This window comes from Sinohyriopsis cumingii, chromosome 18 (genome assembly GCF_028554795.1).
Source record: "Sinohyriopsis cumingii isolate HCF-2022 chromosome 18, ASM2855479v2, whole genome shotgun sequence".
Taxonomy (NCBI): Eukaryota; Metazoa; Mollusca; class Bivalvia; order Unionida; family Unionidae; genus Sinohyriopsis; species Sinohyriopsis cumingii.
Window position 1 is genome coordinate 100,630,912 of NC_142978.1, and position 17,572 is coordinate 100,648,483.

Sequence of the window (17,572 nt, forward strand, 5' to 3'; positions counted from 1 at the left end):
TTGCCCATGTACATCTATGTTCTTTTATCCATGTACCTCTATGTTCTTTCATCCATGTACCTCGGCGTTCTTTTATCCATGTACCTCTGTGTTCTTTTATCCATGTACCTCTATGTTCTTTCATCCATGTACCTCTATGTTCTTTTGCCCATGTACCTCTAAATTATTTTGTCTTTGTACCTCTATGTTCTTTCATCCATGTACCTCTGTGTTCTTTTATCGATGTACTGCTGTTTTCTTTTATCCATATACCTCTGTCTTCTTTCATCCATGTACCTCTATGTTCTATTATCCATGTACCTCTATGTTCTTTTGCCTATGTACCTCAACATTATTTTGACTATGTACCTCTATGTTCTTTCATCCATGTACCTCTACATTATTTTGTCTATGTACCTCTGTGTTCTTTTATCCATGTACATCTGTGTTTATTCATCTATGTACCTCTGTGTTCTTTCATCCATGTACCTCTGTGTTCTTTTATCCATGTACCTCTGTGTTCTTTCATCCATGTACCTCTATGTTCTTTCATCCATGTACCTCTATGTTCTTTTATCCATGTACCTCTGTGTTCTTTTATCCATGTACCTCTGTGTTCTTTCATCCATGTACCTCTATGTTCTTTTATCCATGTACCTCTGTGTTCCTTTGCCCATGTACATCTATGTTCTTTCATCCATGTACCTCTGTGTTCTTTTTGCCCATGTACCTCTAAATTATTTTGTCTGTGTACCTCTATGTTCTTTCATCCATGTACCTCTGTGTTCTTTTATCGATGTACCGCTGTTTTCTTTTATCCATATACCTCTGTCTTCTTTCATCCATGTACCTCTATGTTCTATTATCCATGTACCTCTATGTTCTTTTGCCTATGTACCTCAACATTATTTTTTATATGTACCTCTATGTTCTTTCATCCATGTACCTCTGTGTTCTTTTATCCATGTATCTCTATGGTCTTTTGCCCATGTACCTCTATGTTCTTTTATCCATGTACCTCTATGTTCTTTTGCCCATGTACCTCTACATTATTTTGTATATGTACCTCTGTGTTCTTTCATCCATGTACCTCTGTGTTCTTTCATCCATGTACCTCTGTGTTCTTTTATCCATGTACCTATGTGTTCTTTTATCCATGTACCTCTGTCTTCTTTCATCCATGTACCTCTATGTTCTATTATCCATGTACCTCTATGTTCTTTTGCCCATGTACCTCTACATTATTTTGTCTATGTACCTCTGTGTTCTTTCATCCATGTACCTCTACATTATTTTGTCTATGTACCTCTGTGTTCTTTCATCCATGTACCTCTACATTATTTTGTCTATGTACCTCTGTGTTCTTTTATCCATGTACATCTTTTGCCCATGTACCTCTACATTATTTTGTCTATGTACCTCTGTGTTCTTTTATCCATGTACATCTGTGTTTATTCATCTATGTACCTCTGTGTTCTTTCATCCATGTACCTCTGTGTTCTTTTATCCATGTACCTCTGTGTTCTTTCATCCATGTACCTCTGTGTTCCTTTATCCATGTACCTCTGTGTTCTTTCATCCATGTACCTCTGTGTTCTTTTATCCATGTACCTCTGTGTTCTTTATCCATATACCTCTCTGTTCTTTCATCCATGTACCTCTGTGTTAATTCATCCATGTACCTCTGTGTTCTTTTATCTATGTACCTCTATGTTCTTTCATCCATGTACCTCTGTGTTCTTTTATCCATGTACCTCTATGTTCTTTTGCCCATGTACATCTACATTATTTTGTCTATGTACATCTTTGTTCTTTTATCCATGTACCTCTGTGTTCTTTTATTCATGTACCTCTGTGTTAATTCATCCATATACCCCTGTCTTCTTTTATCCATGTACCTCTGTGTTCTTTTATCCATGTACCTCTGTCTTCTTTCATCCATGTACCTCTGTCTTCTTTCATCCATGTACCTCTATGTTCTTTCATCCATATACCTCTATGTTCTTTCATCCATGTACATCTGTGTTAATTCATCCATGTACCTCTGTGTTCTTTTATCCATGTACCTCTGTGTTTTTTTATCCATTTACCTCTTTTTCTTTTATCCATGTACTTCTAAAGTTCTTTCATCCACGTACCTCTATGTTCTTTCATCCATGTGCCTCTATGTTCTTTTATCAATGTACCTATAATGTTCTTTTGTCCATGTACCTCTGCGTTCTTTCATCCATGTAGTTCTATGTTCTTTTATCCATGTACTTCTAATGTTCTTTTGTCCATGTACCTCTGTGTTCTTTCATCCATGTACCTCCATGTTCTTTCATCCATGTACCTCTATGTTCTTTCATCCATGTACCTCAGTGTTCTTTCATCCATGTACTTCTTTGTTCTTTTATCCATGTACCTCTATGTTCTTTTGTCCACGTACTTCTGTGTTCTTTTATCCATGTACCTCTTTGTTCTTTTATCCATGTACCTTTGTGTTCTTTTATCCATGTACCTCTATGTTCTTTTGTCCATGTACCTCTACGTTCTTTTGTCCATGTTCGTCTATGTTCTTTTGTCCATGTACTTCTGTGTTCTTTTATCCATGTACCTCTGTCTTATTTCATCCATGTACCTCTGTGTTCTTTCATCCATGTACATCTATGTTCTTTTATCCATGTACCTCTATGTTTTTTTATTCATGTACCTCTAAAGTTCTTTTGTCAATGTACATCTATGTTCTTTTGTCCATGTCCATCTATGTTCTTTTATCCATCTACCTCTCTCTTCTTTTATCCATGTACATCTGTCTTCTTTCATCCAACCCTTATAAATGGAATATGTAAGGATTGATGGTCATCTATCTGAGGATTGTTTTGGAAAATTTCAGGTAGTACTGCATAGACTTGCATACAAGACAAGTTCAACTGCAAACTGCACAGACCCAGATTGCTATTGCATCATGCACCAGCATATCTATGTCTTTGCAGTTCTGTAGTTGACATGACATTTGAGTAGGTATACAGGGTATCCTCCCCTTCTCTCCACTTTGGCAAGTTGCTCTCATCATAATCCCAAGTTTTTTGGTATATTTCATTGCAGCAGTTCTTACCTCCAATGTGTTATATGCTATTTATGGTGTGTTTCTCATAATTGTAGATATCTAAAGCCAGATCCAGGCAAGAAGTCCAAATTTAAAACAGCAGTCAGAAAAAAGACTCTAAATCCAGATTTTAATGAGGTACTTATTACAGGGAGACTGGAATAGGGATACAAAATGAAATCCATAATGTGGATGAGTGGTAATACTAGTTGCAATAGTTGTAGTAGGAGCACTAGTAGTAGTACTTGTTTTAGTAGTAACATAGCAGTAATAGTTGCAGTAGTTTTAGATGTAGCTGAAGTAGTGGTCGTAATCTTCATGGAAATACAGTACAGTGAAATATAATCTGAAGGAAGCCAATAAAGTCACTCCAGGAGACTACAATAAAATTCCTGATGTAACTGTTGCTATGAATATTTAATTTGTTTTGTTTGCTGGATTTCCCCAATGATTATATGTTATGTATGTTTTTAATTGACCTTTGTTCAAAATCAAATTAATTGACCTTTGTTCAAAATTGAGTTTGTGGTGCTCCTTACTAGTGACATTTTTTTTGTAAACAACATAATACATAGCTAATATTTCTCAATGATTATAGATTAAATATTCGGATCAGTATTAACTGAGTTAAGCATGTTTACTTTAATCTGAGTCTAGGAGATTAAGTTTTTCACTTGGAAATTCCTGAACTTGTTCACAACTTTTAATGTTTTAGGTAGGAGACTAACCTACATCCTGGCTCTGTTATTGTGTTTTAGCTTTTTACATCAATGTTGTTTACTTGAAAGATTACTCATTCCTGCTTTAACATCAGAAGTAGAATCAGTCTTATTGTTGTGTTCAGTTTCTAATTTGAGTGGATTTATTTATTCAAATTATTATTCATTGGAATTACAAAGTACTTAGCAATATTCATGGACTTAAACATTAATTTGGAATTATAGTGAAATCAGATGAGGACATTTTGGATTATATTATTGTGATAAATCAAAAGACTAACACATTATCACATTATGGGCCATTGGCACATTAGCACAGTTGAGACTACAGTCACATCAACACATTCAGTATTGGAATTTATTTGGAATATCACTGAATTCAATTGGAACTTTAAACATTTGGACTTTGATAGAACTTTTAGAATTATTTGGGATTTATCTTACAATGCAGTGAGTTCCTTTTAGATTTTCACTTTGTATTCCAAGGAAGTAAATTATTTGTTGGATTTTACAAAACTTGTTGGTTTTTGCTCTTTTCTGTTGTTGACTTTAAAACCATAGAGTCATAGCACTGTTCATCATTAAAAGGTTTCCAGTCCAACATATAGAAAGAAACTGTAATTTTATCTGAAATATCTGTTCCCACTGCATGCAGAGAAAGTTGTATGCTGTCTCAAAGTGATGGCTGAAGAAAATGCTTCCAGAGATTGGTTTTCACATGCATGTTCACCCATTTGTAGGAAACAGTTTCTGGGTTTTAAATGAACTTTGAAAACTCCACTTTATTGTAAATCTTGACTTATAAGTCAGTTTATTTTCATGCTTGTTGATGAGCATATATACAAGTTTCTTGATGCTTTACATTTCAGGAATTCATTTATGAGATAAAACTGAATGAGCTGGCAAAGAAGACACTAGAACTTACAGTATGGGACAAAGACATCGGAAAAGCCAATGATTTTATTGGTAAACAATACAAGAAGCCTAAACCCATAATTGAATATTTTTCTCTTTGCTCTTCTTTTCTTCCTGCTTGACTAATATTTTTATTATACATTTTTAAGTACATGGGACAGGATGCTGCAAAAAGCTACCTAAAATGGATTCTCTCTCTCTCTCTCTCGTGACTGTCAGTCACTTATCCCTTTCCAGGCTGTAACTACTTGCATCTTTTGACATCAATCCTGTGCGTGCACCAAAAACTTTGTCACTGGGCCTTCTTTTTCATGATGTTGCTCAAAATTGTTTGCAATTCATGTGCAGTTTCTTTCACCTATTGCAATCAAAACTGCATTGAGAGTGCATGTTGGGATAAAACTGGCATTCATCAAAATTACTTATGAACTCAGCTAAAACATATACTCAAAGAAAACATATAGCTGGGGTGTCATGGAAATTCCAGCTTACTAACAAAACTAATCCTTAATGGTGACTGATTGTAGTATCATTTTCAATTTTCTCTTTTTCTTTAGGAGATTAACATATCAAAGTATACATATGTTTGTAAGTCTTACAATGAAAATTCATTTTAGTTGAGAAATCAAATATTAATAACATTCAGATGTAAATGTCTTGACATTCTGAACAAAATATTAGCATTCATTTTTCAAAAAATCTATTCAACATATTTCAGTTTGCTTAATTTTTTTTGTTATTATTGAACTGTTAAGAAATAACGAATCATTTAGTGATTTGTATTATCTGTCATGGATTTGATTTGAGGTACTGTTGATGAATTATATTAAGACTATATCCTGTGCATTGACTGTTGTTTGAGGGGTACCAACATTTGTCGACTTCATAGTTGCTACAGACCACATCTTGAAGACCCGTTGAACTTCTTTAAAAACAATAGGATTCCTTCCACTATTAAGAGTCCATAAAAATATCATTATTTTACAACACCTTTCATATTGATACCCCAAAAAATACACAAATTCACAACAAAGTGACTATAACATAAAATGAAATGTTTTATTAAAGATCCCTTTTTTCACTAAAACATGTATCTTGCTATGTAATCTTATATTCAGTGTGAAAAAACTGCTAGATTACAGAGCAATCTTTTAAAAAATAGTTTTAAAAAATTTAAACCATTTCAGATTTTGTTTTCAGAATTTTGTTTTGTTTAGAGATAAACACGGTGAATTAGAATTCATTATGCTTGCACTTTTATAACCTTTCAGAGAATTTTTACTTAACCAACTTTTAGGATGAAAGGGAGAATCCTTAAAGCTTTAGAGCAAATAATGCATCAAAATTTCAGTGATCCAAATAAATAATGCATCAAGATTTCAATTAGCCAAGTAAATAATGCATCAAGATTTCAATTAGCCAAGTGAATAATGCATCAAGATTTCAATTAGCCAAGTAAATAATCCATCAAGATTTCAATTAGCCAAATAAATAATCCATCAAGATTTCATTTCTCCAAGTAAATAATGCACCACACTTTACATTAGTCAAGTGAATAATGCATCAAGATTTTAATTAGCCAAGTAAATAATCCATCAAGATTTCAATTAGCCAAGTAAATAATCCATCAAGATTTCAATTAGCCAAGTGAATAATGCATCAAGATTTCAATTAGCCAAGTAAATAATGCATCAAGATTTCAATTAGCCAAGTAAATAATGCATCAAAATTTCAATTAGCCAAGTAAATAATCCATCAAGATTTCATTTCTCCAAGTAAATAATGCACCACACTTTACATTAGTCAAGTGAATAATGCATCAAGATTTCAATTAGCCAAGTAAATAATCCATCAAGATTTCAATTAGCCAAGTGAATAATGCATCAAGATTTCAATTAGCCAAGTGATTAATGCATCAAGATTTCAATTAGCCAAGTGAATAATGCATCAAGATTTCAATTAGCCAAGTAAATAATGCATCAAGATTTCAATTAGTCAAGTGAATAATCCATCAAGATTTCAATTAGCCAAGTAAATAATGCATCAAGATTTCAATTAGTCAAGTGAATAATCCATCAAGATTTCAATTAGCCAAGTAAATAATGCATCAAGATTTCAATTAGCCAAGTAAATAATGCATCAAGATTTCAATTAGCCAAGTGAATAATGCATCAAGATTTCAATTAGCCAAGTGAATAATGCATCAAGATTTCAGTTAGTCTTACCTTAGATTTGTGGTCCCTCACCATGTTTAATTAACTTTATATGAATCATGTGTTACTCATTATAGATAAGTATTTCATCTATATGCTGTTTAATAAATATGCAGAATGATGACTGTCATAGTCAGAAGTCTGTAGTAGTGGCTTTATTATAGACAGCCATTATTCACATTGGCTTCCCACATTTTGTAATGACACTTGTTTATCATACGTTGAAGGACATTTCAAACAAAGATTTTTAATTAAAAATCAGCTGTTTGCATAATTAGAGAAGAATAAAATAAGCATATTAAATGAGAATAAATATAAGCATGGATAAGAGTAATTAGGGCCATGCTTGAGGAAACTTTTAGAACCCTATTTTTATTCACATCCACCTTTTTATACAGTCCATTTGTCTACCCTTCAGCAGTTTGGTTTTTACAAGATTACAGCATATTGCAGTAGCTTCATTTGATAAGACCTTGAAAAAGATTGATTTCCACCCTTCTTTGTCATTGTTGAGAGGAGTTATGGCCCTTGATTACCTGTCTTGCAAACTTTCTTGAGCTTAACATTATCAAGGGTTGCAGGATTTCAACCAGATTTGTTTGCTGGAGCATAATATGACCAAATTGAAAAGAAAACATTTTGACTTGAAGGTCTTTAAGTTTTGTCACAATTTTGCTGAATCACCAACAGATATGACTACCAATTAATAAAAACAAAACAATACAAAATCTTTTCAATGACCTCTCAAAAGCTGCTCAACAGAATTTGAGCAAATGTGACACCAGGATGAAAGTTTTTCAGGTTTATGCAAATCATACAGATCCACTGTCCAGTGTGGCTGCTGTTTCTAAAACCTTTGAATGACTTCTTCTCAACAGATATTGACCAGATTTCAAAGAAGGCATCCAGGAATAAGATTTTACAAGTTTGCATAAATGATCTGCCATATACTATGGTGGCCATTACTATAAAATAGATAACCCTTTAAATTGTGGAAAGCATAATACTAATCCAGAGTTTTTGGTAAACTACCATAGCAAATGGCGTTCATGTAGATACCTGTCAGGTGAGCAGTCTTATGCCTACTTGGGCCTTTTGTTAAAGGAGATGTGGCATCTTGATTATCATTCCTCTTGATTGTGTTTTCCACTTTACTACAGTATATTGGATTTGAGCTTTATATCGATGATACTTTGAATGAGTTAATTTTCTTCTGTTCCACATTATAATTTAGAAGAGTTATGTCCCCTGAGTCCATGACCTACCTGAATGAGTTGGATTACTGGTAGTCCATTGCTCGATTAAAGGCCCTGATGTGCAGATCATCAATCACATTAGTTTAAATGCATGTAGCAGGAAGAACTTTAGATATAATTTCATACAACAGTACCTTCAAATCAGGTGGCCTTTAACTCTAAATTCTCCAATTCTCCAATTTTGAATTACTGGAACCTTTTAAAAACAAACTAATTTCCTGTTAATGAATTTGCTAAATGATTCATTTCCAAATGTACAGCAATGAATAAAGTGGATCAAGTGCATATTTTTCTGATGTGCTATACAAAATCTTCATAATTTAGATGTGTGTATCAAATTGATAGAAACTCTCAGTTGAAAGAGCTCAAGTTAAATGCAGGCCATGAATAGAATATTTCCGTCAGTCAGAAGCTGGTATAGGTTTTATTGTGGCACCTACATCATTTGCAACAAATGAATTTCAGGTGGTGTACAACTTAGTATCAACTCAAAGGGTGACCGTCTAAAGCACTGGTATGACACACTGAAGAATCCGAACCAAAGGATAGAGAAGTGGCACATGCTTTCAGCAGAGATGATACCTGAGGTTTACACAAAATGATCCATATTCCTTGCTTCCTGCACGATTGTACGTGTTTGTTGTTTTGTCACTGTTTCTTTGTAAGAATCACCTCCCTTTAAATGTTCACAATCACTTTTGCATCAAACTTACACCTAATTAGAAAATTAATGTTTCAGTACATTTGCATATTATTGAAAATCAATTAATTGGAGATTTTCTCTTGATTTAAATGAAATAAAAATTTTGTCAAGCCTCTTTTAGCAGAAGCCTGCATGGATATATTTATGTAAATATTTATTATCCATTCTTTATTTTTAGTTAGCAGTAGCTGTTTTATGTATTTTATTGTGTCTCTTTGTTTTTATTTTCTCACCATTTAGTTTTGTTTATAAACTGTATATTTTTTCTGTAAAACCTATCTTTAAAGACCACTATTTTGAAAAATCATCTGTTTTGAGAGACCAAATTCTCAATGCAAAAAGTTATTGATTAGTGTCATGACGTGTCATGAGAGATGACCTGTCTTGAGAGACCGTAATTTTTTTTTGCATAAGGCATGGTCTTCCAAGATGGGTTGTACTATGCTGTTTTCAGCTTTAGACAGGCATTGAATGTGTGTTTGCTGTGTCTATCTCGTTGCAGTTTTCGCACCGTTATAAACTATTTCTTCAAAATTGGCTCTTGTACATGGAAAACTTACATTCTTATTTAATTTTAGTTGTCATTTCAGAAGCTGTATTTATTATCAATAATAGTTTGTAGCTATGATCTATATAACATGTCAGGTTAATTTGAAAAGTAGAGGGGCAGAAAGATGATCATACACATGTGTTCATTTGATAGGACAACTATGAAGGGAATTAAATATTATATGTCATTGGCTGCTTTCATTGAAGGGCATACTGTATTATTCAAATAGTGTATGTGTCACTGGCTGCTTTCAGTGTGTGACTTACTGAATTATTTAAATAGCGTATGTCACTGGCTGCTTTCAGTGTGTGACTTACTGTATTATTCAAATAGCGTATGTCACTGGCTGCTTTCAGTGTGTGACTTACTGTATTATTCAAATAGCGTATGTCACTGGCTGCTTTCAGTGTGTGACTTACTGTATTATTCAAATAGCGTATGTCACTGGCTGCTTTCAGTGTGTGACTTGCTGTATTATTCAGATAGCGTATGTCACTGGCTGCTTTTTTATTGAGTGGCATGTTATTTTATTGTAATATTATATGTCACTGGCTGTTTTCATCAGGAAGTGTACTGTCTTATTCAAATATTTTATGTCACTGGCTGTTTGCTGTGAGTGGCATATTATATTATTCAAATAGTATGTGTCACATATTGTATTCAGATATTATAATTATGTCATTTGCTGATTTCATCAAGTGGCATATTGTATTATTCAATGAGTTCCATAAATTTAATATTAAATGAATACAGATTTGAGATTTTTTCAGATCATGTTAAAGAGTTTTAAAACCAGGCTATCAACGGTAGGTGCCATATTACACATGAGTTCTGATTGGTCAGTCTGGTGCAGTGTTGTTTTCTTATAACAAAAAAGGTGTGAAAAATCAGTGGTTGATCTCATGGTACATGGAGATTTAGGGTTGTAAGCTCATCTCCACAGTCTATTAAATTAATAGGTAATCATTAAATGACACCTGTCAATCACTGGGTTAGGTAATATTCATAACCAAACAGTCAATCATTTTGTGATAATGAGCAATGTTCCGTTATGGAGGCTAAGTTTGGACTTCCCCCAAGTTGAAATATGCCTACATTGCTTGTGGGGTCTTAATTGTATAGAGCTTTTCATTATTCACTGATCTTACTGTGTGTCATTGCAGTGTATTAGAGCACAGTGTGTTAACTATTTATAGTTCACCTGGCCAAAGACCAAGTGAGCTCACTGTATGCTCATTTGTTCATCACACAGCATGCATCATTCATCGTCTATCATTATCATTTATATTATAGACATTTTCGCCCATATGGGCATGGACATCTATATTCATTGTCTATCTTTTGCCCATGTGGGCATCTGTATTCATCGTCTATCTTTTGCCCATATGGGTATATACATCTATATTCATCATCTATCTTTTGCCCATATGGGCATGTACGTCTGTATTCATTGTCTATCTTTTGCCCATATGGGCATGTACATCTGTATTCATTGTCCATCTTCTGCCCATATGGGCATGTATGTCTGTATTCATTGTCTATCTATTGCCCATCAGTACTTGCATGCGACCTTGCAAGAGGCTTCATTTCTGATCAGATTTGGATCAGAATCTCAGACTTGGTATGCACCTTGTACACTTGGTTATAAGTCCAACTGTAAACTGCACAGACCCAGATCTGCTGTCACATAAGGCATTAGCAGATATGGATCTACGCATTTTGTTAAGAGCAGTCAGTAGAACAACAACTTAGACCCTGATCTGCTAGTGCATTAGATCAGGATTTTGTTATTTGCAGCTATACTCTGCTAATAATGAAGTATATATGGTAAGTTTATATTATTAGAACCTCAGCTGAGTTGAATTGTGGAGCCATATCCACACATATTTATCAGGTGATCCTGCATCAAATGAGCTGAGCATGTAACGCTCTTGAGACAATAATTCTGATCAGGTTTGATTTTTGTATGTATGCTTTTATCATCAAGAACTCAATTCGATTAGGAGTGACGACCATGTGTATTACTGAGATAATCATGGAACAAATTTTCTGATGTTGAGAATGCTTTAGACACCACATTTTTACCCTCTGATCATGAGTCCAGTGGCTTTTACACTGGCTTGGATGGAGATCTTAATATGTATAAATTAGAATTTACAAATTGATTGACATATGTCAACTGCCCTGGTGAGTGCTACCAGGTTGATGTTGGCCTCTTGTTCTGACTTGACATATTCATGCTAATGAAGATAATGTTAAGTGATAAATTGAAAAATAATAATCACTTTTTTGGGAGCATGTTTTTTGACAACAGATCAGTACATCTGCAGATACATTTGCCTATTCTTAATAAACATAGATTGAAAAGACGTGATTATTATTTTTTGTTTCTGTCCCTTCTCCATTACAAACCAGACTGGCTCCATGAACTTGCTATACAAATCCTTTGAATTGCCCAAATAACTACAGTGACATTGACCATCAGTCTCTATATCTACACATTTTATATGACATCCTATAACTTTTCTATACACAGTGACATACACATTTTATGATAGTACATCATGTAACTGTTTTAGTCTAGTGACTTAACTGATTTTATGATTGGACATCATGTAATTTTTCCAGGTGTAGTGACATAGACATATTATGTAGTGACATAGACATATTATGTAGTGACATAGACATATTATGATTGGACATCATGTAATTTTTCCAGGTGTAGTGACATAGACATATTTTGTAGTGACATAGATGTATTATGTAGTGACATAGACATATTATGATTGGACGTCATGTAATTTTTCCAGGTGTAGTGACATAGACATATTATGTAGTGACATACACATTTTATGATAGACTTCATGTGACTGCTACGTGTAGTAATATACACATTTTATGATAGGACATCAAGTAATTTTTCTAGGTGTTGTGACATACACATTTTATGATAGACATCATGTGACTGCTAGGTGCAGTGACATACACATTTTATGATAGACATCATGTGAATGTTCGGTGTAGTGACATACACATTTTATGATAGACATCATGTGAATGTTCAGTGTAGTGACATACACATTTTATGATAGACATCATGTGAATGTTCGGTGTAGTGACATACACATTTTATGATAGACATCATGTGAATGCTAGGTGTAGTGACATACACATTTTATGATTGGACATCACATGAATGCTAGGTGTAGTGACATACACATTTTATGATTGGACATCACATGACTGCTAGGTGTACTGACATACACATTTTATGATTGGACATGACATGACTGCTAGGTGTAGTGACATACACATTTTATGATAGGACATAAGCAATTTTTCAATGTGTAGTGACATACACATTTTATGATAGGACATCACATGACTGCTAGGTGTAATGACATACACATTTTATGATAGGACATCACATGACTGCTAGGTGTAGTGACATACACATTTTATGATAGGACATCACATGACTGCTAGGTGTAGTGACATACACATTTTATGATTGGACATGACATGACTGCTAGGTGTAGTGACATACACATTTTATGATAGGACATGACATGACTGCTAGGTGTACTGACATAACAGACATTATGATTGGACATGACATGACTGCTAGGTGTACTGACATAACAGACATTATGATTGGACATCACATGACTGCTAGGTGTAGTGACATACACATTTTATGATAGACATCACATGACTGCTAGGTTTAGTGACATACACATTTTATGATAGGACATGACATGACTGCTAGGTGTACTGACATACACATTTTATGATAGGACATCACATGACTGCTAGGTGTAGTGACATACACATTTTATGATAGGACATCACATGACTGCTAGGTGTAGTGACATACACATTGTATGATAGGACATCACATGACTGCTAGGTGTACTGACATACACATTTTATGATTGGACATCACATGACTGCTAGGTGTAGTGACATACACATTTTATGCTTGGACATCACATGACTGGTAGGTGTAGTGACATACACATTTTATGATAGGACATCACATGACTGCTAGGTGTAGTGACATACACATTTTATGATAGGACATCACATGACTGCTAGGTGTAGTGACATACACATTTTATGATTGGACATCACATGACTGCTAGGTGTAGTGACATACACATTTTATGATTGGACATCACATGACTGCTAGGTGTAGTGACATACACATTTTATGATTGGACATCACATGACTGCTAGGTGTAGTGACATACACATTTTATGATAGGACATCACATGAATGCTAGGTGTACTGACATACACATTTTATGATTGGACATGACATGACTGCTATGTGTAGTGACATACACATTTTATGATAGGACATGACATGACTGCTAGGTGTACTGACATAACAGACATTATGATTGGACATGACATGACTGCTAGGTGTACTGACATAACAGACATTATGATTGGACATCACATGACTGCTAGGTGTAGTGACATACACATTTTATGATAGACATCACATGACTGCTAGGTGTAGTGACATACACATTTTATGATAGACATCACATGAATGCTAGGTGTAGTGACATAAACATTTTATGATTGGACATCACATGAATGCTAGGTGTAGTGACATACACATTTTATGATTGTACATCACATGACTGCTAGGTGTAGTGACATACACATTTTATGATAGGACATCACATGACTGCTAGGTGTACTGACATACACATTTTATGATTGGACATCACATGACTGCTAGGTGTACTGACATACACATTTTATGATTGGACATCACATGACTGCTAGGTGTACTGACATACACATTTTATGATTGGACATCACATGACTGCTAGGTGTACTGACATAACAGACATTATGATATATCATTTTGATAAATGTAAACTATGTGTAATAAATGTCTGATGATATGATGTCATAATGTTGTAGTGTACCAATTTTATGGGTGTTGTGGTTGCTACAAACCATGTTTAAAAAACAAACAAAACAATGATCTTTCTGTGGAAATGTTAGCCCCCTTTCACATTTGATAAATTTATTTACAAACAAAACCTATTCCTCTTTTGAATATGATCCACAATCACATTAATGTTAGCCTGTATAAGCCTGCTACCCCCCAAATCCAACCTTACTAAAAAGACAAAAATTCATCTTTTCTGTCCATAACATACAGATAAAGAACAATAACTCTTGCCCCTTACTTCCCCTTGCCACCATCAAGTGTCACCAGCTTTCAAGCTTCACTCTTATACAGTCAACATTGTACAAGACACCTCCCACAAATCCATGCTATGATCAGTGGGAGTTTTAGTCATCCATCCAGGAGTTTGGATTCATATTGCATATTAATCATTCCTCTACAAATCGTATACATTATTTTTTCAATTTTTCCAATATATCATGACGTCACATTCTCTGGCTTTGACTAATTAGACAGCATGCTATCATTTATGCATGTTTTGATTCACGTTTTAGTGTGCAGTGCCTATTGTTTGCTCACCCAGTAAAACATGTCAATAATGTGCAATAAATATAAGCAGTTCAGGGCCAAGGAAGACAAACATGAGTGTACTAAATGTATTTCGGTTCTTCCTCCACCATTAATACTGGCCGCCATGTATAGCCTATCTTGTGCTGAAAAATGGCGTTAAGCCCTACAACAACAACAACAACAACAACTAAATGTATTTCATCCTTGCCATGTAGTGTTTGTGGTATATGGGCCAAAATGTTTTGCAGAAGTCGAACAAAGGCAAAGAAAAGGGAGGAAAGTCTTGCAGGGACAACACAGACATATTAAGTAAAAAGTAAGACTGAATTTATTGTGAGACATGTGGGGGACTATTCTGTAGTTCTTCATCCCATTTTAAATGCGGTGTATACAGCCATCAACCACTATCACATCTGCGGAAACGGAGGAGCACAATGATGATGTTTTGTCATCACTACTATCTATGCCATCTTAAGAAATACAGATGTGTTTGTCTGGTACAGGAGACAATGACCAGTCAGCCATAGCAATATGACAAAATAAATTTGTTTGGAGGAGCTTGCTTACCTTATGTTCATCACATTGAATCATCTATGTGTGGCCCATGGGTGGCTGATTGGTATAAGGCACTCACCATTACAGGTTACTGACATCTCCTATCAGTCCACATGGGTGTGACTCTAAAGCTAGGTCAACATGGGTATGATTGCTTGTAACTTCTCAAGAGTTAGTGGGGTTTTTACAGGGTTTTCCTAATCCTTCTTTGACCAAATATACTGCCCACCATGAGTGGTGTATCATGTGCTGGAAAATGGCATTAAATCCACAAAACCCACAAACCACAATGCATCATCTATGTTGCCTAGAATGGTTTATCTGGATATGGAGGCAGAACCTGAACAGGACACTATACAAAGTGAGTGTGAACATCAGCCTTACTCAGATCCAGCCATGAGTGGACTTCAGCTTTAAGAGTGCCAGGAAAGGGATATATCAAGTGTTGTCAACTTCAGAGTACACTCCACCCACTGCTACCATTCATGATCAAAAGGTCAAGGCTTTGGTAGATATTGATGATGAGTAAGACACTCAGTCCACATGTCTCTTCCAGTTTTTCACAAAGTAGAAAAAGTGTGTTTCGTGCCACATCAAAGCTAGTTTGAAATGTTGTCACTTCTTTTATGCAAGGCTTAGACCCACTGGTGATTTTTCACCTTGTCAAAAAATCAGGCAATGAGCATGTCTGGGAGGCAGTGGCCTGAAGGGCAGCTTATCATTCTGTCATAAGTGTGCTTGACTGCCTCTACCAGTCTTGACCAAATACAATGTGACTAATGTTTGTGTTCCACATCCCTCAAGCCACATCATGCTCTGGCATTATGGATGATGCCATTTGGCTCACTAATGCTATTTAGGGATAGCACTGAAGAAGTTCAGAGGCAGGCAGATCAGGAGTTCAGAGGCAGGCAGATCAGGATTCACCCCTCCAACTAGGCACCCACCTGCAGTCTTTTAGCACCAGTCCATTCCTGCTACAGTATATGGATGATAGGCCAGCAAATGAAAAGGAATCTTTTACATCACAGACTTAGTTCAGATCCCAACCTAATGCCAGGAGGCCATCTAACCAGTCTAAGGTACTTCCTTATTTGGGGGGTGGGCTACAAACCAAGTTATTTATCCAAGAAGCCACCCAACTCTCAATGCCTACCTGCCACCCACACTGCCAGCAGACAAGCTGCAGGTGGGCACCAGATTATCTTTGGTCCTATATGTATCCTAATAAACAAATGGGAGATCCAAGTAATCTCTTTCTTCCTCTTCCCTTCTAATTGACATGCGATTAGATTAGGAGGAAGACAATATTCAACAGCAGGTTACTCATTGACAGTGAGTGGTGGAGATTGTGTGAAACACACGGTCTCCTGTGTTTTATTCAAGACTTTTATCATACAAAAGGTCATGGTCATGTTGAGGGCAATAATTGACCTCAATACATTCTTCCACTAAAGTTCAAGATGGAGATCGATATGACTTTCCAAAAGAAGAAATGCATATGCTGTCAGTCTCAATATGACCAATCCATACTTTCAAGTCCATATCCACCTAGCATTGCAAAATTTCTTCTTTTTGCTTACTGTGACAAAGTTTACCTATTTAAAATTCTTCCATTTGGTTTAAACATTAGCCATTGGGTCTTTACCAGAATCCTGGATTGTGTGTCACCTTGTTCCAGTCAACTAAAACATTGGTGGCATACTTCCAGTCAATACAGCCTCATAGCTTTGCTGGCTTTGCTGTTGGTAAGAATACAATAACCATCATCTTGTGACCATAGGCTGTGTTGCTTTGAGTGCAAATTATAATCTGCATAAGAAATACAATTTTCTTCTTTTCTATACCCAAGGTATAGGTTGGATGCTCAGCATTCCCTCCTTCTACTACCTATTCTCCTAACATTAATTTGATCAGAGAAGTATTTGAAGGAGAAAGCACTTTTTTCGGTAAATGTTTCTCACAGAATACTTACCTGTTCACATTACTTACAAACCCTGCAGCCAAACCCAATGTGAGCATCCTCATTCGTATATTGCTAAATTTAAAAGCTAGCAACACTTGGTGATGGCAAGGGGAGGTAGGGGG

General features: G+C 35.3%; 1 protein-coding gene across 3 annotated transcripts in view; it reads left to right on the plus strand.

Annotated features, from left to right (window-relative positions):
• LOC149777593 (rabphilin-3A-like) overlaps positions 1-17,572 on the plus strand; it is a 149,358-nt gene that overhangs the window by 118,448 nt on the left and 13,338 nt on the right. For 2 of the 3 annotated variants that reach the window (XM_089942234.1, XM_089942236.1), the window contains exons 16-18: positions 3,124-3,205; positions 4,656-4,752; positions 8,636-11,792. In XM_089942234.1, coding sequence (XP_089798360.1) covers positions 3,124-3,205; positions 4,656-4,752; positions 8,636-8,772 — 316 coding nt within the window. In that variant the 3' untranslated portion in view covers positions 8,773-11,792. Of the gene's footprint in view, positions 1-3,123; positions 3,206-4,655; positions 4,753-8,635; positions 11,793-17,572 lie in introns of those variants that run through there. The other variant, XM_089942235.1, reaches the window with a different exon arrangement.